The sequence below is a fragment of the Meleagris gallopavo genome, chromosome 3, assembly GCF_000146605.3.
Source record: "Meleagris gallopavo isolate NT-WF06-2002-E0010 breed Aviagen turkey brand Nicholas breeding stock chromosome 3, Turkey_5.1, whole genome shotgun sequence".
NCBI classification, from domain to species: domain Eukaryota; kingdom Metazoa; phylum Chordata; class Aves; order Galliformes; family Phasianidae; genus Meleagris; species Meleagris gallopavo.
In genome coordinates, this window is record NC_015013.2 from 24,291,629 (window position 1) to 24,314,248 (window position 22,620).

General features: G+C 38.0%; 1 protein-coding gene across 1 annotated transcript in view; it reads left to right on the plus strand.

The window, feature by feature from the left end:
* The window catches only part of CTNND2 (catenin delta 2), a 607,095-nt gene that overhangs the window by 422,368 nt on the left and 162,107 nt on the right, over nucleotides 1-22,620 (plus strand). The window contains exon 11 of the mRNA XM_019614298.2: nucleotides 15,317-15,449. Within this exon, the coding sequence (XP_019469843.1) occupies nucleotides 15,317-15,449 (133 nt within the window). The remainder of the gene's footprint in view (nucleotides 1-15,316; nucleotides 15,450-22,620) is intronic.

Genomic DNA, 22,620 nt, shown 5'->3' on the forward strand with positions numbered 1-22,620 from the left:
AGGTCTCATTATGTAGCAAACGAAGATGGAGAGTTGGAAATTTAATTTATTGGGCATCTCTAACAATAGTTTGTATGTTCCTCAGCAAGCTGAAATTTGTGCTTGATATGCTTTAAAGGAAGGTAAAGCACTTAAATACCAGAGAGATATGTACTCTAAATGCACTAAATACCACCTTTAATATTGCAGTTGCACAGTTATGGTAAAGTTGTGAAATGCAAAAGTGCTTAACTGCTGTATTTTCTGAGTTCTATCTGGACCCTGTCTGAAAGCTGAAAGCTTCACAGAGTTATGAAACACATAATTTGTGTATTCCAAAAACCCCATTGCTGTATATCTCAGATATCCATGAGTGTGAAAAGAAGGCTGCAAGATATTCTCCTTAATGTAAATTAGTATTAGGTCCTGAGAACATCTGATACAGTCATTTCATTTGTGTATGTAAATTCACATATCGAAATTCTTTAAAATCCAAGTGCGAGTGTATTTCTTAGACGAACTCTGAGTCAAAAAGACTCTACTTATGTGGTGTAGTGAATTATAGCTGTGATTAAAATCACAAGCAGCACATGGATGATGGTGTGCTGTGAACTTCATATCTAGTGTAGTCTACAGTGGTTTGCAGTTTGATCAGCTTTCTTCATGCTTAGACAAAACTGTTATGAAACAGAAAAAAAAAAAAATCATTTCAGTAGCTTACATAGTGATTTCTTCACTAATAAATAAATAATATCAGTCGCAATATCCTCTTTAATAGATCAGTTCCACAGCTTTTCCACGCTGAGTTTTAATGAAACTGGGTATCAGTTTCATTTTTATCAATTTACATCAGGAGCACAAAGTCTCAAGTGAATTTGTATTTGCCATTCTATTAAAACTTTTGCATTGATGTGGCCCTAAAAAAAACCTCAGACTTTTCCCTCTCCTAGCCTCCTACTGTGCAATCTGCACAGATGAAAATTTGTAAACATCGTTGTTTCTAAACTTGATATTTAAATTTGCATCTTGCTGCTATTTTTCTAAATCATACACTTTTGTCCTAAGATGACCAAAATTAAACTTCAGTAAGAAGCACTTTGTCATCAGCTTTTTTTTCCCCCCCCTGGTCTGATTACTTATGTTTTTCTTTAATGTACTGAAACTTTCTTATTCAACCTAATCAATATCCTTCATTGGTTTTTCTCTTTCTCAGTTTGCTCTTTTTTTTCCATTTCTTCCTCCCCTCTTACCATCTGGCAAGATGTGTCCTCATTTCAGATGTTTTAAATCATGGAAGGGAAGGGAAGTGGAAAGGGAGAGAAGGAGAAGGGAAAGGGAAGAAAAAGGAAGGGAAGGGAAAGGGGAAATCTGTACTTCTTGCAACTGGCATAATATATGGTGGGGTTTCACACACCAGCTGTGTTCTTCGGTCAGTTATGATCAAGGGCAATTGAACTTAGTGTATCACATGAAAAATCCCATCCAGAATATACTTCATGGAAATAAGTACCGTGCAACTAACAAGATCTCATCATTTTTTGTAGGTAGTTGCACTTCCACATGCTGAGGAAAGACTTCTGATAAATTGATGCATGTATTTTCCCTTAACAAATTCTCCTTCAGGGATCTTTTCAAGATATTGATTCTGATTTATAAATGACAGATCCTTGGCAGTATTTCTCCCATCTGTTGATAAGGGTGATTGCCCTGATTCAGTAGTGTGATTATTTTGTGCAGTGGGTTTATTAGTGTTTCGCAACTCAGCTAGAAACATCTCTGCAGAACAGCCTGCAGTCTTGTTCCCCCTATAAAGGGTGGAAAAGTCATGTCCCAGTTGCAGCATGATAGGGTGGCAATTGAAAGATGAGCTGGCAAAAGTTGTTTTTCTGTGAGTTGCATTTTACTGAAGTAAAAGTAACAAATACATGTATGAATTGCGTGTTTTAGGCTTCCTTAAAATACACAGCCTCCTTCTGTAGTGTTCTCAGTATCATCCATGTAAAATGACTTTTTGCTGATTTAGTTTTTGCACTTTCTTCTTTTAGATAAGATTGGTTTGGGTCTGGTTTTGTTACCAACACAACAATTCAGGGTAGTAGGATTCTCTGGTCTTCCGGAGCACTGGCAGTCCTGTTAGTTTTGTTTGTCCACCAATTAGCTTGTCATTCTGCTAGATTTGTACTATTGTGAAGTGTCCCTGGGTTATGCTGGGATCAAACGGGCCAAAAATGTTGTCATGCTATATTGTACCCACCTAGAAGTTATCCTTTCTCCTCTAGTTTCCCTGCAAGTGCAACCTTGTTTTCTGATTCGGTAATCTTAAAAAGGAGAAACGTATTACATACATTGGACGTGATGGGGACAGCTTGTTAGAAGAGGGAAAAAAAATGCCCCTTCTGAACAGGTATGTTCAGTGATAGTTCCTTTCTCATGTAAGCTGAGACAACACTTGAGCTGTTGATAGAGTCAGTGAAGTCTAAGATTGATTAAAATCAAGATTTTCTTATGTGAGACTGTCTTTATCTTGAGCAATGTATGGTGTATCGTATGGGCCACATAAAAAGAACCTTGCAATCAGAAATTAGCTTTGATGGCGCAGAAGGTATCTTCTTGTCCTGTGCTCCCTTGGAACACTGTCTAGATCCTTTGCAATTCTGTGGCTGAGAAGCTTTTGCAGTCAGCTCGCAGTGAGGCAGCATATTCAGTTCAGAGAGCTGAAAATATGCTGAGGATTTCACAGTTGCTCTTCTAACTTCTGCCACTTTTAGTTTTTTCTTGTGAGAGAGCTTTGTACGTGCCATCATTGCTTCCCCATGTGTGACGATGTGTTATTATCTCCATGTTCTCCATGTGATGATATCTTCGTTCTGCATTAAGAGAAGTCCCAAGAATTTCTACAGTGTTTTATGTGTAAAATAGATGAAAGACCTATGACAGGAGAAATAGCAATAGCATTTGAGTGGCAGTACTCACTAATGATTGGATATTTTTCCTTTCATCCAACTGGTTTACATCTGAGCAATTTTTTAACAGTTTGACTCTTCTGTTATTGATCCCATGAACTCTAGAACTTGACTGTCAAGAGTATGCATTATCACATTGTTTTAGTGGTTTTATGTTGAGAGATTCATCTAGGTACTTTGCAAGAGACCGTTCTTTTTGTGCTTAATGAAAGCTGAAATAAAGCAGCAAAGAAAAGCCATTAGTCTGTATTTCCCTTTGACAGGAAGATCAAATTCAAGTGCATTTGCTGTGTTGCACACTTTTCAGATTTAATGAACAAAAATAGTTCCTTCGGAAATATTGCTCAGGAGTGTAGTTGTGCAAAGGACAGTGAGAATAGGTTTTTTTTCTACATCATTTATTATAATAAATTCATGTAGTCTTTCCTCTTGGCTTTCCTCACTCTTTGAGTGTTTGAGGGCAAATCAGTTTGGGACTTAACAATTTGTATGATATTTTGAATTGCCTTCAAAATGTATTATTTAATATTCATTGTTTAAGTATCAAAATAATGTCTGCTTTGAAGAGTTCACTCAGATTTCTGCTCAGAAAGACAGGAAGTGCTGCAAAGTGTTGGATAGATAAGAGGGATGCTTGACCATGCTTGAGCGGAGATGATGTGGGAACTGGTGCTGCACAGTAACCAAGTAAACTAATAACGCACTCAGGAAAGGAGAAAACAGAAGAGTTTAGGATCAATACTTTCTAAAACTTCAGGTGGACACCCTTTCCCTCCACCCATAGTACAAATTATTTCTGAAGCTTGTGTTGAACTGTACATATAATGTTTACATTTCCTTCTTGATATCTGCATATGAAGTACCTGATTTCTGGCTTTTGTACTCCCACTGTCTTGTGTCATGCTGCAGGCAAGATGGCTGGCAGCCTTCGTAAGCTTTGTATTTGCAGAAAGGTGGAAAACATCCAATTTGCTTGTTTCTTGGTTTCCTTAAACCTTACAAAAATGTGACTTTCTGTCACACTGAGTGCTGAAGCCAGAACTCTTAATTGGGCAAAGCGGATGGAGGACCCGGGTGCTGTCATGTCATTTGTTGTGAAACTCATCATGCTTAGTAATGTGATGTTCAAAACTAAGAGTGAAGAGGGGTTGAGTTCCCCAGAACATTGTAGGAACTTGTTGTGGTTTAATGCATCAGGTGGCTGAGCACCAGGTGTTCACTCACTCTCCCACTTCCCAGTGGGATGAGGGAGAGAATCAGGGGGAAAAAAAGAGTAGAACTCATGAATCGAGATAAAAGTATTTACTGAAATAGAGAAATGGAAAAGGATAATAGTTATTACAATACATATATATGAATGTATATAACAAGTGATACACAAGTAATTGCTCACCATCCCCTGATCAATGCCCTGCTAGCCCCCTAAGCAGTGGAAGCTTGTGAGATGAACTTCCACCCCCTTCAAAACTCCTCCCACATGATGTCACATAGATAAAGGGATGGAATATCCCTTTAACCAGTTTAATTCAGCTAATTCTGTTCCCTACCAGCTCCTTGGGCCCTTCACTGCAGATGTCCTTGGCTCTGTACAGCAGTGCTTAGCAGGAACTGGAAACATTGGTCTGTTATCTAGTTTTTCTCCTAGAAACAAAACAGAGCATCATACCAGACACTTTGAAGAAAATAATTCCATCTCAGCTGAAACTAAGACAGAACTGTTGGAGTGATTATTTCAAGGAAAAAGTAGATGCTCTGGGATTGTGAGGGAGTGCTGTGTGTGCTGGTTTCCTGTCCTGCAGACAGGCGTGACGTGAATTGGTGCTGATGGGGCAGTGGGGAGCTGTACTGTGCTGCTGTCCTGTGTATAGCTGCAGTGGTGAGGTGCCCTAATGTGTGCGGGTAACTGAGTAACTGTCATCCTCATCGCATGTCCCTAGGAAAATAAGGTGTTTGGAAAACCCATATTTTCCATTAAATCAGATAGAAGCAAGATTCCAAAAGCTTTTTTCCTCTGTCGTTGAAATAAAGATTTAAGAAACTCTGAATGAAAACACTATTTCTAGAAAAGGAGACAATTTTGATTTATAACATCTCAAAGGACACTGAGAATCTGTCACGCTTCTGAGAAAGGCACCAAATCAGATGACTTTATCTTGCAAAGCAAGTCCACAGCAGAGTAAAGGCTTGACACCTTTCAGCCTGCCTGCTGTTTCCATCTCCTGCCTGCATTCCCACCTTCCTTGCCTTTGAGAGGAGCGTGCCCACAGCTGAAACAACAGCATTGCCACTGCACACAGTTTCAGTCTTGTGAGATCCTCTCCGTGAAGTGTAGGCTGCACAGAGACAAGTATATGTAAGCAGACCTCTCAGGGAAGGGTTAATATAATGATGCAGTGCATTAAGGTACTGTGAAACCCTTCTGTAGTAGGGGGATCAGGAAAACATTATGCATTGCAGGGAGAAGGGAGATAAATTAGACATCATGATAGCTTACTTAAGTTGCATTTTATTCAGCATTGCAGAAGTGAGCCCTGTGTTTGCAAATACCTGCAGAGGAAGAGGTGAAACAAGATTTTCAAGACTGTTTCAATTCAACAGCCCCAAAAGAATAATGCAACTCCTTCTAAAAATAAAATAAACACACAAAAGAAAAAAAGTAAAAAATAAATAAATACAAATGGCAAAATCAAAGATATCCAAAAGCACCAAAGTCCCTAATTTTTCTTTGCTGTCCACTCCACAGTCTAGAGCAGAGAGAACATTTTATCTGCTACATGGCACAACCAACTTTTTTCCTGAAAGCTCTCTCACTGGGAATGAGGAAATTAAATAAGATCGGTGTGCCGATAGTGTGAAAGATTATTTCGTAAAGTTTCACAAATATATTTCAACTAAAAAGACATTCATAAATGAAGTCAGGGTGACCTTGAACAGCTAAGACTCGTGCCTCTGATTTTCATGATGCTGTATTGGAGGCAGTACCACAGAGTAATAAATAATACCATGTGGGCCGGTGTCATGGATAATCTTTACTCAACTATAGCATCTTATTAATCTTTTATGAAGACAGTGTTCAAGGAATTTACAGGAAGTTCAGCTCCAGACTACTTTGTTCTTATCTTACCTCCTTACAAGCTCACTTCTTATGTTTTTTAATTTTAAATTTTAAATCACAGGTAGTAGTGTAAAAGCAGAAGAGGAATGGATGCAATACCATGTGTGTATAAAGCATACTGAGGCATAACTGCTTTTAGTAATGTGCAGTAGGGAATGCTTGCCGTGGTACAAATCAGATTTAGCCCTTTGCCATATAGGAGACCTGATGTTGAGAAGTCAGCCCTGACTGCTCAGGTCTGTGGTTTTGTTAACAACCTGGAACAGGTCGAACATCTCTGTCACTGCTCTGCAGGAGTTCTCTTTGTCTGCCACAGCACGTCTTTTTCGACACCTCACCTGCAGTCACAGAGAGATTGCGACACCAGACTAAAAATCACATTTGTGAGGAAGCTGGGTGAGCATTGCTACTTGATTCTTCTAGGTTTGGCCATGTGAAAGAGCAAGACAAGGAAAATGCCAGCACCTCGAAGCAGTAACACGAAGATTCTTTCTGCAGGTTTTCAACAGGATCACCAAATGTTTGTGCAGCTCTTGCGTGTTTAGCTGTGCTAAATTTGAAAGCTAGAGAAGAGATAAACTACATGCCTAAATAAAAATAAAGCATCTGAGGATGTGCAGTCAAACGTTGCCTGCTCATGCATTTTACTCTTAATATTTAAATGGTGCATTGCCAGGATGCAAAATGTTTATTTCAGTGAAATTGTTGATCCAGTTATGTGGCAAGGTGTGTCTAACACAACACGTAGAAACAGGTTTCAGTATGCCTGAGTGTGTAGATCCAGCCTATTAGTCAAATGAAAATCAGTAGCTGTTGAGCCGTGTGGATGTTACTGCTTCTTTCCTGCTCAAGTGCTGGCAAGCTCTGAGATCAGCTTTTCCCAAATATGAAGTGGGATTCTCCAGTGAAATGCTTCCTCCTCTTTCTGATTCAATTTGTACGATTCTTGCAGGCTTAGGATTGTTTTTTGGCCTGCAAATTTACAGTTGTGCGCATGCTAAAAATAAATAAGCAACCCAGCAATTAAGAGGTTATTGCAGTCATTTTTCAGTGCTACAAAGCCATTTGGCAAGCACTCTGCTCTAACAATAGCAACTCTTCCAAAAGTGTTAAGAGAACTCTGGTAGTAGAAGAAACAAATGGTGAAACTTTGTGAAATTCAGAAACTGTGAGGCTGATGAAATGTGAAAGAATATTCAGATTATATGATACAGAATGCATTTGCTTCTATCACATGAAGCACTGCAGTTATTCTTCCATACCCTTGGCAGGTTGCTGTAGCAGAGTCGTGGTGCTCATATTAATGTACAGAAGGCAGACTACAATTTCTGTTTTGTTCAATGTATGCAGGATGTGGTTTTTAGGTAGGGATAAACAATAACTTAAATGTTTGGGGGTTTTGTGGAACTTACATTTTTATTCACAGAAGATAGGTTGTGGTGCATTTTCTCTGTCCTTCTGGCACTTACACGTTTAGTCTAGATTATGTCATTTTCTTCAGTTCTAACTTTTCCAATAGTCTTTGTTTTTCCTTTTTGAAAAGCCAAACCAGCAGTACAGTTAGGTCTCTGCTGATACGTGTTCACTGCTGCCTTAAGGGATTTAGGTCTAAACCCAGCATTATTGCATTCTTTGGATGTATGTTGTTCATAACAGCATGGGGCTGAAGATGATCAGTGGCTTGTTGTTGCACACTCCTTTAGCCAAATTGGACTAGAAGTCAGAGAAGGCAATGTGGATTTTGTGCATTTTCTAAAGTGAGTTGAATGGAAATTGATGTTTTTATATTTTCTCCCTAAAACTGTGCTAAATCTCATCCAATTCCCACATTCCATTTTCAGAAATACTAGTAGCAAATACAGTAGCTCTGCCTCCTCTTAAATTGTAGCAGATCGTTCAGATCAGGCTTGCAGCATGCAGTAATAAACAACTATGTGTACATAGCTGTATTTGGATATGGAGAGGTATGCTTGAAAAATGGGAAAATATTAAAGGAAGGTTTTCAGAGTACCATTCCTGGTAAATGAAGTATAGAATGTTCACTTTTGTTTTAGAATTAGAAGAGTTCAGTTGAAAAGGACCTACAAAAACCATCTAGTAAAACTGCCTGAGCACTTCAGGGGGAACCAAAAGTTAAAGCGTATTAATGAGAGCATTATTGAAATGCCCCTTTTGGCAAGTGTCATAGAATCCAGCAGTCTGAAGAACAGCCTAAGAACAGCAGAAAGAAAATGAGGGAACAAGCTGTTAGATAGCTTCTTCATATCTGGATCACATTTCTTTTTGGTACATAATCTTTAAATGTTTTTTTCTTTTTTATCAGTTAAGTTTAACATCTTGTCTGTATTCTTTTTAAATGTACTGAGATAAAATCCTTAGAGAGAGATTCCTGTAGCATTGGTATGTTCCCTTCAAAATGGTTTTAATCGAAGAACGTTTCTCCTCTTGGGTAAGAGACATAGTTCTTTCTTTGATCCCCTTTTGACTCCTGATGATTTCTCTTTGTGTTTGATTGTGTAATTTGTTTTCTCCTAGTACAACCGAAAACACATTCTCAGAGCTCTTCTTTCAGAGATGAGGCAAAAGAGATTTTCAGGCTTTATTTATTGAAATTTTGAGGAAAAAAGAGAAAGAAAAAAGAAACACAGGGGTATATCTCTACTGCAACAAAAATCTTGTAGGCTAGGATTAGCAATGCTGTTTCATATGTTTCATATGTGGTACCCTCTCCTTTACCAGTCTGTAAGCCTGTTTTACATATGTATGTGCTTATTAAGGCAGGCAGGTACATATAAGTCTGGTGTAAGCATACAATTTCATAATGAATATGTTTACAAATCGTGCATTCTCTGTCTTTCGTAAGTGCTTGGTGGTAGTTAAGTCGTTGTTAAACATATGGTTCTTCATAGCAGGCATCTTCGCATCACTGCCTTTGGGGAATGATGCTGAGACTGGAATAGCTCTGGATGTCAGTGCTTGCATATGCCAACTGCTCGATCAGATGCAAATATTCTGCTCCAATAATGTAAATTAGAAATAAGAATCCAAGCTCCCATCAAATTTTCTGTGGCCAATGGATAAACAGTATCTGATGCCATCACACCTGCTTCTCAGATTTCTTTGTAATGGTTCCGATTGGTGTCCCTATGTTTTCAAACTTTGTAGGATTTTTAAAATCAGCTTACACAGGTGCAACAGGGCTTTGGTGTTCCATTTCTGTGTGTAATCAGAATTTGTGGTAAAAGAAGAAAAAAAAGTCTTGCAAGGTTTAAGCAAATAGTAAGATGCTGTACATAGTCTGTACTCAGCATCACCTTTATGTGAAACCATGTAGACGGTACTGTCAGCTGTGTTACTAACAGTGTCTCCTAAATCTATCTTTCCTTTGTCTTTCTGACATGTAGGTGTACTATGGTGGCAGGAGTAGGAATTGGTTTCAATTGGTGTCATCGTGTTGATCTGGATTTCTTATTACTGCTATTTATACTGCTCCATTTCAGAATCAATATATCTCATGCCCAACTCCCACTTGATTCTCTTCAGTTAACCCTGGATAAAATGTAGCCTATTGTGATATTCTGTATGTAATTTACTCAGTGTTCCCTTTTGGTTCATCTTTTGACAGCAGCCTACTGCAGTACATAGATCATTACATTAGTCACCACTTCCAGCTAAAAAATTTTGAAGGATTCAAGATGAGATCAATCTTACATTCCTAGAGCACAGTTTCTGTCAAAGAAGCAAGGTGGAAGGAACACTGGAATACTTTCATCAGTTCTCTCAAATGATGATACTTCCTAGAGAAAATGAACTTCTGTGGTCTCTTGATCTGCCTGAAGTGCGCTGCAAATGCTGCTTTCCGGCCAGAGCTGTCAAGTTGTAACACAGCTGTAATTTTCTTGAGGAAAAGCTACACCACCACCAGAAGCCTTTAGCTGCCCATAGCTGCATAGAGGTTGCATTCCCAGGGAAACATGGGCAGTAGCAGAAGATCTTCAATGCGTATGCTAGCTTACTGTTCATTTTCTGATCGACTGCACTGATAATTTGATAGAATTCTCAAAAATTGCACACCTCTGATTTACTCCAGCCTTCTGACTTTTTTCACCATCTGTGTGGATTTTCTCTCTCACCTAAGCAGTTGGTAAATGACAAGTAGCTAGGTAGTGTTTCTTTAGGCTACTCCCTGCAGTTTCAAATTTTCCATAATTCTGCTATAATAATTTTACTAGGGGTTGGATTCTCATTTGCTGCCAGTTGAACTAGTTTCTGTGTGGCACAGTATCAGATATTTCACAGAAATAGAGATGGATCTGATCTTCATTTTCTTTTTCCCTTCCTTTAATCTGACTCTAATCATCAGGTACTGACTGTAATATTGCTTTTCATTGTAGTCAGTAAAGGATATTTTGCTATTTAATTTTACTTATCTTTCTGTGGTGTAACCTAGCTTATTCTAACTTTTGACTTCCACAGTCTATTTTCTTATCCCTAGCAGTTTGTCTTTTAGTTTAGTTTGGCTGTCCGTTTTACTGAGCTTTGGGTATGTGTGAGGCCATGGCCTGGAAGCTCCTCAAGTCTATGCAAAACATTCCAGGTATTTTTTTTTTACCTTTGTCTTTGAGAAATTCCAGTCCTTCCTTATCCAGGCCTCTGTCAGGTTGACTTTAAGTAGCCTTCCTAACTTTTCATAGTAAGGAGAATTTAGAAATATATGTTTATTTTTCAAAGTAAATTTTGTTATTAGAGCTGCAGACTTTTTAGAGAGTTTTTAGAGAGTTTCTAAAAACTGCAGAGTTTTTAGAAAAGACTCCATCTCTAGCTCACTTTTTTCCTACTCAGTATGTTAAAAAGAAAACAATTGAAAAGTATAAAATCCCAGAAGTTACTCTTCCTCGCCTTGAAGGCTGCTATAATACTGCAGTTATTCAAGCACCCTTAACTGTTGACAGAAACTTTTGTTTGTTTTAAATAGCTACCATCATTCATTTAGAAACTACTTAAAATATAATAGTCTTAAGAGACCATCTGCCTGAAAAGACAATGTATATTGCAGCTAAATTTTTTTAACTTCTTTTCTGCTTTGTTCATTCTCTTTCCTATAACTGATAATATGATCTGTGTTAGAAGTTTCTTTTCTGAATCAGTTTTCCACTTAAGTCCATTGTGCACGCAAACATTCAGACAAATGTTTATTTATCATCAGATTGTCTGCTGGAAGACCAGAGGAAAAAAGTAGGCACAGCCTTGTTTTCACATGTGCATACATACCATGTAAAATCTGCAGGTTCATTAGATGAGTTAACTGGGCCTATGATTTTCCTTTTGCCCTTCATTTCCTCTTCTGTCCTGGATTCCAGGACAAGTCAACAGAGAATTTGAGCTTGTTGTCATAATCCATGGTGTGCTATTGCACATGGTATTTTTGTGTGTATTTGGTTGAGTAACACACCTGTTCAGAAGGAAAAGCATTCTTTTTGGAGACAATTTGTTGTTAGAAGTTTGAAGTATAGTTATGTAGTTTAAAACAAAAGCTTTTGAATGTTCCTACTCCTTGTCTTGTCTTACAAGCTGTTTTTGTATAATAGAATCATAACCGAATCATAGAATGGCCTGGGTTGAAAAGGACCACAGTGATCATCCAGTTTCAACCCCCCCCTGCTATGTGCAGGGTCGCCAACCACCAGACCAGGCTGCCCAGAGCCACATCCAGCCTGGCCTTGAATGCCTCCAGGGATGGGGCATTCACAACCTCCTTGAGCAACCTGTTCCACTGCGTCACCACCCTCTGTGTGAAAAACTTTCTCCTAAAATACCAACACCCACTCTTAAGATCTAGGAATCTAAACAAGAATGAATTAGAAGATGAGCTGGAATAATGAATTTCTCATCAGGGTGCTTTGGATTTTTCATGTTTATTTTTATGTAAAAATAATTTCTCAATGATATCTTTGGTTGAGAGCCATATATATAGACTAACGTGGTTGAAGAACTTGTTAATGTGTTACTGCCTAAGTATTGTCGTAACTGTGAAAAGTATGCATAAGAGGAAGCCAACACATCAAGTAACATTGGTTCTGTCACTCACCTCTGTCAATTTATGATTTGTTTATGGGTTTGTTCTATCCGTTGTTAAACAGAAATAAGTATGTAACTGGAGAATCACTTAACCTGTAAATAGAGAAATGTTAAGTTAGTATGTGCAGAAAATGTGGTATTTGCTATTGCTGGTTGCATCGTCTTCAGCTGCAAGTTCAGATCTCATTAAGAGTTAGATACTAGCTGGTGTCAGTCAGTGCTCTGTAGGCAATGAAGAAGAGCCATCCAATGAAGTGTTCAATGCTCAGCCTGTAAGTTGATGGGCTGCCTGGTCCTTCTAAGCACCAGCTCAGTTTCTAAACCCCTTCTGTGAAGGCAGCTCAAGTCTCACAGCATTGTGAGGCAGTATTTCTGTGAGAACTGGGACAGGTTGTTCATCTCAAGGAGATAATCCTTTTTATATTACATAGGTATTCTCTGCGTCATTTCTGTGAATTGTTTATATATATTGTCTCACACTATCTATATACATATGGATTGTTTAAACCATAGCTATTGTCCTTATCCTATTATTAGCCACCAAGGTTTCTGTGCTTCCCTGATACCTTTTACAGTGTTCTGCACTTCAAAAATACTAGTTCATTGTCAAGATCTTTCTGAATCTATGTAACAGGTCTCCTTTAGAAGTTTCCCAACAGTCTGTGTTGTCCGAAGGTTCACTGGAAATGCCCACACATAATGCATTGCATTACATCTCTGTGTTTTTTGTTTTTTGTGTGTGTGTTTTTTTTTAATTTTATTTTAAACACTTGATGTGAAATTTAATATTCACATCTTAAGATTAATTTTGTCAGAACAGGAATAGCAGATGAAATTCCATGTGTGTTTTTCTATATCTCTTGCTTATATTCTACATCTTTTTATAGAGATATGAATAATAATAACTCTCAGTCTGGCAAACATCCTGTATGAGAAAAGAACAGACAATGCCTCCTTCATAGCAATCCATTGTCACTGTAAAATGAGTCTTGTTTCAGTGAAATGTCTCAGAGAGCTGTAATATTTGAAGAGTGAGATGCCTGAGTTTACTTGAGACAGCCTTTGAAGCTGCCTACTGTAAGCTTTATTCAAATAGGTCAGTTCTCCCAGTGATGTGCACTTGGCCTCAGTCCAGCAGAATCCTCATAATTCAGGAAGGAAACTAATGATAACAAATATTTTTCAAAGAGATGGACTTTGCAACTGTTCTTGTATTGTGTTTTGTTTTGTTTTTTTTAAAGTGAATCCCTCAAGTGATTATGGTAACTGCAGTGAAGAACCTGCAGTCATTTTCACAAGTTTTTATGGAACTTGACCCTTTCCCCTAATTTTACATACCTAACCTCTGCATACCTAAATGGGGTATGTGTTCTTCATGGTGGCTCCATTGGATAGAAATAACAACGTGGGAATTCAGTGCTGCTTGCTCTGAATTATACCCCAGTGTGGATCTTGTGTGCCTTTCATGAAGATGCAAGAGATTAGGTTCCCATGTGCCCTATGTAGAGACCCCAGCAGAATGCTGAGGTTGAGGTGGTGTCGTATCTCCCATTCCATCTTAAAGGGCAATTGGGACCAGTGTTACTTAGGCCTAAGAACCGTATTCCTGTATTACCTTGTACTATAGCACTAGATGGAAGATGATGAAAAACATTTGTATGACACAAAGCAGTGTGCCCAGGTACCAAGAAGGCCAATTGCATCCCAGCTTGTATCAGAAATAGTGCTGCCAGCAGGAGCAGGGAGAGAGTACACAGCTCTGGTGAGCCCACTCCTCGAGTACTGTGTTTTGTTTTGGGGTCCTCACTACAAGAAAGACTCTGAGGCACTGCAACGTATCCAAAGATGGGCAGCGAAGCTGGTGAGCAGTCTGGAGCACAAGCATTATGAGGAATGGCCAGAGGAGCTGGGATTGTTCAGTCTGGAGAAAAGGAGGCTCAGAGGAGACCTTACCACTCTCTCCGACTGTGTAAATGAAGGTTGTGGCCAGGTGGGGATTGGCCTTTTCTCCTACATAACTAGCATTAGGGATAAGAGGGAACGGCCTCAAGTTGTGCCAGGAGAGATTCAGGTTGAATATTAGGAAAAATTTCCTCTCAAAAGAGTGATCAGGCTCTGGAACAAGCTGCTCAGGGAGGCATCTGAGCCACGGTCCATGGAGGTGTTCAAGAAACATTTAGATGTTGTACTGAGGGACATGGAATAGTGGGGAAATATTGGCAGTAGGTGGATGGTTAGACTGAGTGATCTTGGAGGTCTTTTCCAGCCTTGGTGATTCTGTGATTCTAAAGCACATAGGAATTCAGCTGTCTCGTGCAGAGTGGCTGCATGGATTTTGGGACACAAAGGCAAAAGCCATTTTGATGGCTCTTTTACCTGTAGACACAGAGTGGAAAAAATGACGTAAGTGACACATTGATTTTGAGTTCTGGAAACAGCAGAATACCTGCTGGGGCTTGTTCACCACACTTGGAATCAATTGTTTCATTTAATGCTAATGATGTGTCATGCTTCATAGCAATAAAAAGACAGTGCATGAGCTGAGTCGTTGTTATTTGCCTATCATCTGCTTTAGACTGAGTATTACTAATGAAGATTTAAAAACAATCAGATGCATAACAATGTTTTGTATATGGTATAACTGTAATATATGTAAAATTGTGTAATTGTACGTATTGTACAATGTATCATATACATTTTTACCATTAAGCCTGAACTATATCTGAAAAAATAAATCAAAAGACAAAATAGGTAATCACTAATTATATGAGATAGTAATTTTTATAAAATAAAGATTGCAGTAAATAAAAGACTTCCTGACAAAATTTCTTAGCAAACCATTCAGAGTTATGATTCTAGTACTCTATATTTGAATTTTAATAGAGGCTGTATAATGGTGTGGATCTTTCTGTTCTTATGTGATGTTTTATTTAAGGAACTTTAGCATGTAGAGACAATTCCATGAAGTTATTTACTCTAGCTATGATTTATTTAACTTTTTTCATACTAGTACTATTTAGAGCAGAAAATCCTTTCATATATGATTAAATGTGCACTTTAAAAATAGTGGAAAGTAAAACTTAGATATGTTTTTCATCTTAGTTGGCCGAACTGTTGCTACATATATCCATCCACTAGTAGAAGAATTCTTGTTGAGTCTTTCTTATTTGTTTTCTCACAGAGAGTTTGGATGGCGAGATCCAGAGCTTCCAGAAGTTATACAGATGTTACAGCATCAATTTCCGTCTGTACAGTCCAATGCTGCAGCCTACTTACAGCACCTCTGTTTTGGAGACAATAAAATAAAAGCAGAGGTAAAATTTATAATTACCTAATTTTCAACTGTGATGCTGTCTGCAATTTATCAGCAAAATTATTTACATGTGTTCTAAAGTTACAAGAGAAATTATGTATGCCTGTCTGGAGCAATTTCAGTCAAACTTTTACTTTATACATTGTTACTGATATAGAAAGAAACACTGCAGAGAATACTGTTGTCACTCATTTGGATGACTTTTTTTGTTTGTTTGTTTTGAGTATTTTAATTGATTCTATACCATTAAACACTGTATCAGTAAGTGTTAATAGTAGAGTCTTGATCCCACTGAAGCATTTCCTGAGAATTTTCAGAGAGAAAAGTTTAGACTCTATAGACACAGAAAATGAAAATTAAATGAAATTATTCTAAATCAAAACCTGCTTTAATGTGTAATTGTGGGTTAAGAGATTAGCTTGAACTGTGATAGTTGATCTATGATCTTGAAATTTAATGCAGATTGTACCTAGAATGCAGTTCCGAAGGGAGCATAGACTTTGTTCAGTTCCTGCAGTTAATCTGTTCTTCTTGCTTGCTTGTTCCCTATGGTCAGTGGGACCAGTTAAGCTTTTGGCATAAGTTAAAACAGAAGGAAGGCAGCACTGAGGTATCTGACAAGCACGCAGTAGTCAATTAAAATTGAATGTGTGAAGCTGTTACCAGCCCCAGCTGGCTCCCTGGCCCTCTCAGAGATACTGCTAATCAGGGAGATGTGATGTGCACATAAATGTGTGCCTGTACTGGCATCCCTTAGCCTAGCACGCAAAGGTAAACTGAGATCAAGATCTGCTATTGCTTGTTTGTCTGAGCTGTGAAGGGATCCTGGCTTGCTTGCCTTCATTACTGTCTCTCACAGCACGCCCTAGCAGCTTTCCCTTCAGGGATTTTTCACATTGAGAAAATTCCCAAGTGAGTAGCTAAGCTTGCAGCCTGTTGGCATTGCCAGAACTGCAATAGAGAGATGTTCTGGGTGCATTCCCCAAACAGAATGATAAAAAATGTAGAAAAGAGATTTCTGTTACAGGTGTTGCTGAAAGTTTCAGCTGCATACTCTCCTCATGGTTTTTTCTCTCATCCTGATTTCACTGATCAGTTTCAGTAAAATAATTGATAAGTCTGTGAGATAAGCGGTTAAATATTCAGAACAGTTTATTCATTGTGCAATCTGTGCATGCTCCTATTACCATAAATTGAGAGCCACTAGGTAGTTTCATATTTGGGGGAAGGACACGGTTTGATTTTTGTTGTTAACCATTCAAGAAAAATATCCTTTAGAAGATTGGCTATTGTTGATGTATTGCATATTATTAGGACATCAGCCTTTGTAAACTTCAGACTCGTGAGCTGGGAGAGCAAGGTTATGGTAGCATCAAAGAGTATAACATAAGGCAGCCTTCTGCAGTGCTTCTCTGAAAAAGGTCAGCAGATAAAATGAGGATTTCCTTCCTTTGTTCTTTTTGCTGCTTTGTTCCTCACGCCATAATAGGTAAAGTGTCTTTGGAAAAGAAGCCACAGTATTTTTTCAACAGTTCTCCTGAGAATATGCATTCAAACTTCTGTTAAAATAGATTTTTATAAGACAAAAATCAAGGTGTATTGTTGACTCTTCTAATGCTTTGTGAAGCTTCTAAACTAGCTTGGAATGCTAGGAAACTGTTCCATCTATTTGTCTATTATCTTAGTTTTTTAAGCATAAGTATTTTGTGTTTGTGCCGTGATTCAGCCAAGTACTTAAACAGCTTGTGTGTGTGTTTCTTGGGATCAGCTACCCAAAAGGGTCAGATGTTCCCTAGAATCTGCTTAGGTTCTCTACTAAGCGAGAATTTTTTGAGGAGCCTTTTGCATTAGGAGACCAAAATTCAGTCAACAGGGGATGTTACACCAGATCTCAACACCCAAATTGGCCAGATTCATACTATTTTCCTCCAGCCAGAAGAATTTGAGTGGTGCTGCTAAACTTCACTGGGACAAAGCATGGGCTGCCTGTTAAGGATATGTCTGAATTACATGCTGAAGGATAACGTAAGTAATAGAAGCTGTTATCAAAATATGCCCTACTGCAAGGTGTTTGTGTTGCAGTTGGGTGTTGTGGCCAGTTCTCCCCTGTCTGAAGCTGCCCAGATTTCATACCTGATTCCTTCTGCTAGAAAGGCAGCATTCTTGTTATACTGCCCACAGTCACAGGGAAACATGCCACGGGGATACAACTGGGACGCACAGGTGAAAAATTCCAATTCTTTTGAAACACAGAAAACTGTGCTCTTTCACTAAATAGCAGCGTAGCAAATAACTTAGACTAAAGAAGGAAAACTGCCTTCCTGGCCTTTCAAACTTCGGAGAAAGGCCAGACACAGGAATATTAAGAAAACTACCGGTGTTTTGTACTCCTGACAAGCACCAAAGGAAAGCAAATTGTCCGAATCCAGTAGTTAAGTGTTAATGTATAACATGCCCTTGAAAGATCGCCACATGCACACACAGAATGGATAATGTTATGCAACAATTTAGGTCATTCTAATGGTCACATGGAATTTGAAATGTAATTTGGCTGTTAAAGTTTCAACTCTGGAGGTTAACTTAGGAAGAAAACAGTTTTATGGACTTATCACTAATGAGTATGAAGTTGCCATACTGTAATGAATGGCTATTTTATCCTGGATTTCTGAAAATAACCAGTTTGAAATAAATTCTTCTATTCTTTTAAGCATGATTTATGCTATATTGTCTACAGAAATGTGATTAATGATTTTCATTGGAACTCGACCATTCTTTTGTTCTTGCAGTTTTGATTTTATGTAGTGATAGACTTGTCCTACTCTAAGGAGACTTTGCTGGAACTTACTAATAGATGTTTCCCCATGTGCATGGTGGGACTGAGGCCTTTCTACTCTGAGTAGAACAGCATCAATTAAATCAGGCAAATAGAAAAGGAAAACAGTAACTATGACTATGTGCATTTCTGAGATTCCTAGCACCAATCAGGATTTTCTCTTCTAAAATATTTTGTTTTCTGTTGCTGAAGTGTGGAAAACTACTCCCTACTTCTTCTCTGCCCTTGACAATAAAAGGAAGTGGAAATACTCAATTGAAGTCAACTATCAAAACAAAATGCTGTAAAAATCTCCTTAAGTATGGCTAGGGAAAAGAGAGAGCACTTCTATGCCTGATTTTGATTGTGTTCTGTTAGGTGTTCTTTCTAAACCATGTGTGATGTCATACTTTCTTCTGAATTTGGTGATATTGATTTAATTGTACATATATTGCTGCATGAATGTTAAAGCCTGGCTCATTCTTTTATGCAGCAGCTCTCTCAGAGCCATAAGATCTGCAAATGCCCTTCTCTATCTTAAAGAATGTTCAAAGTTGGAAGCTGCTTTGGTGAAGATACTCCGGTCTGGCTGCAGAGGTGTCTGAAGTCATTTAATTTTACCCGAAAAAAACTTTCAGAGAGAATTAAATGTTTCTGGTGGAATTTTCATTTTATCTTTGAATATGCTAGTGCTATGTAAACGTAGTAAGTGGTGGCACTTGGAAAAGGAAGTGTTATTGCTTGAAGATGTTGCTGCTCAATTCTGCCCAAAACAATCCAGTGCCAGTCTTTGTTTAAAAGCACAATTGCAGCTGACAGTCTTACCTGAATTTTATCCTCAAATGCTGCTTCTGAACCTGCTGAAATATTGCTGACTGGAATCACTGCAACTGTTGTCCACAGCACTCAAGTGTTCTAATTGTATGCCCAGTGCTCGCTGCTTAAGTGGTGCAACCGTTATTGAAGAACTTTGATTATTTGTGCTACTGTCCAATAGCTTAATTTTTCTTCTCCTTTTGACCAGCCACCAGTCCTAGTCATGTAAAAGGGAACCTAGGAAGGCAGAAAGCTATCATAATTATGTGGGCACAGTTATGAAATTCAGAATTTCAGAATGCTTTAGAGATTTATTGTATAAATTAGGCTTTCATTGATAGCAGTGAAGAAATGCAACTAGAAGACAAAAGGAAAGGAGGAAAGCGGTTTTGATCAGATATTTGAAGGCAACTGCAGAGTTGGTCAGGCAAGAATACAGGAGGGTTCTTTCTCATGGCATTTTCTCCTTAGGAGAGGCCTTTTATACCAACAATGGTGAGACTGTGTGCAGAGCCAGAGCAGCTAGCCCTGGATGCCAAAAAGGAACAAACATGGCCTTTAGGAACAGAGAAGCATTTTAAAACAGTCAGCAGAGAACATTTCTTTAAAAGAGCACGTTCTATTAAACACAGGATTCATTCTCCTACTGCAATTTTTCTTCCTGTAATGACAGCTTACTCCTTTGTATGAGGTCACCATATAAAAGGATTGATTTGTGCAGTTTCACACTCCAGCACCATTTTGCTCTCATGGCAAGTGGCAACCTGCCATCAGCTGCGAAGGTGTAACAGGTCACTCAGGGTTTTTGGCACCAGTGACTCCTTTCTGCAAGCTAGGAAATTAATTTCAGCCATCAAAGCCACAGCACTTGTTAAGTTCTTATCTTAGGAAAATTGTGCAAAGGTGCCAAGTAAAAAACGGTAACTGCTGAACTGTCCTGCCTGAAGGCTTCCCTTGAATCCTTAATAAATCTTTCTGTGTTGGACAGTTTCCTGTCTATCTTATGTATTCACTTCACACCATATTAGAAGTAGCAATCTAGCTGTTACTGCATGGAGTTTGAAAACTGAGTGACTTCATGTTGAAAGTGTTCATTTTCCCTTTTGTTCAAAACCATGATTCATGTTCATTTTGTCATTAATCCGAAAAATGTTTCTTCATCTTCTGTGAGTTCTTCAGAATATGCCCAGAACCTTTTCAACCAGGCACCACTGTTCTTTCACGTCATTTAGTTTGCATAAACTTGTAAATCCCCATTGTTTTATGTTAATGTTGCTTTTGATTATTGTTTGTGAGGGCTTGATAAATATATATATATTTTCTCATTCTCTACATGGTAGCTCATTTAATTGAAATGCAAGATGAACACAAACAGTACAAGAAAAACTTATTCAGTATTTTCCAGGATATATTTTCTTATCTCCTATGTATCTGTGTAGTTCACCTAATTGCAGTGTTGTAGTACCTTTGATATCACCCATACTATCACTAGATCTATGATTGTCAAGGATACCTATGTGCCTTTCTCTAGAAGGGCTTTGTCCCACGTAATAGTGCATGTACAATTATAGTGGCATGGACGAATGGTCCATGTGATGTGACTTTTAAACCTGGTAGCTAACACTGACAGAATTCTTCACTCTGCATAGCATTCAAAGGATCAAGAAGAGATGTCTGAGGTACTTTTAATGTCCTTAAATGATATCTTGAGTTTATTTCTGTATTCTTCTGCAAAATTTCCTTCTGTTTTCTTAAGGAAAAAGGGAAAAAATAGTATGGTTTTTTCATGTGCAATTTGTTTTTGCCTTCCAATAATCCTCCCTTTTTTCCCCTGAGATCTCTTCAATTAAAGGCTAGAATTTGGCTTGTCCAGTGATGATACTGTCAGGTTTCCATTAGAGATGCTATGTAAACTCCTTTAATCTGTGGATGGACGATGGTGGAGACATGATGTTTAATTTAAATGAAAATAGTATCTCAAAGGCCATACAGAAAAGTAATGAAAAGTCACAAGAGACTAAAACATTTTGCTGAGAGTGCATTTTAACTCAGACAATGATAGTGTGCTTTTAGAGAAAGCAGACTTCCCTGTTTGGTTCTAAACATTTTATTAGTACTTTGATAACCATAATTTTCATGTTAAAAATCTGTATTGGTAAAATCTCAGTTTGAGAAAAATTGCCTAGGTACTTTTTCCAGACATTTACCATTTTTATGATGATTGTTTATGTGAAGGAGTGCTTGCCTACATGTTGTTCTCAATATAAGTGCTGACACATTCATACTTTTTATAGAATCATAGAAAATAGAATGATTTCTGTTGGAAGGGACCTTTAAGATCACCTAGTTCCAGCCCCCTGGAGGAACACCACTCATCACCAGTCTCCTCTTGGACATTGAGCTGTTAACTGGTCTGATTGTGACCATCCAGCCAATTCTTTATCCAGAGAGTGGTCCATCCATCAAATCCATTTTTTTTTAGTTCCAATTTGGTGACCAGGATGTCATGTGGGACAGTGTCAAACACTTTGCACAAGTCCAGGTAGATTACTGTGTGCGATATGCTTTGAACATTACTCCCATCACTTTGAGCAGTCATTTTCACCTGTGCAAGTAAATTTCCAAAAAATGCCCTTCAAATAACACTTTCTGCTCAGTTTTTACTGGTGTGAGTTCCTGTTGTCAAATAAAGAAGCACCTAGTGAAACACCCAGAAACAATCTTTCTATGAGTTTAAAAGTTTTCTTTATAATGCTTGATTGCTGATAATTTTTCAAGATAACTTTCTGTTTCTTCTTTACCTTTAGTCTGTTTTTTAGAAAGTTAATCAATAGATCTTGTGAGATCCTGTGAAGTTTTGTGTTTTTAAAATTAAAATGGCCATACACAGAATGTTCTTTTATTTTTGTTTTTTTTTAACTCTCCAAGTAATTTTGGCAATGATCTTCTTTGCCTTTGATTTGTCTTTAAGAAACTTCCTTGGTTTGCATTTTTTGAATAGATTTTTTTCAACAAGACATTCCACCTCTGGCACCTTTTCATTCAGAGTTACAATTTTATAGTGAAAGACAGTAAGGCGCCATGCCCACAAGCAACTATCATCAGCACCACAGAGTCCCTCTTTAGAGATTTGAGCCGCTATTAAATATACCTTTATGAGTATTTCTTCACTATGTTCGAGATTTTTATTCTTTGGTATTGCCTTTTCTATACTTATTTATCTTTTTAACTTTATTTTTGCGGGAAGCCTTTGGCATGTGTAAGCTGTTTTTCAACTAACAGGAGCTATAGTACTTATAATGCTACAGTAGTTACATAGCATGCTGCATATATCTTACATGGACAGTAACTGCAAAGTATAAATAACTGACCTGCAATTATTAAATAAATTTTGGTAAATCAGAGGAATTATAACAATTACAACAAGCAAAACTATGATGAGAAGTTAATTTGATCAGTTTGAGTGTTTATTATTTTAGCTTTTACTAAGCATACCGTTATATCAATTCTAGTCTATCCTTTTGTGTTGTGCTGCCGCACACCA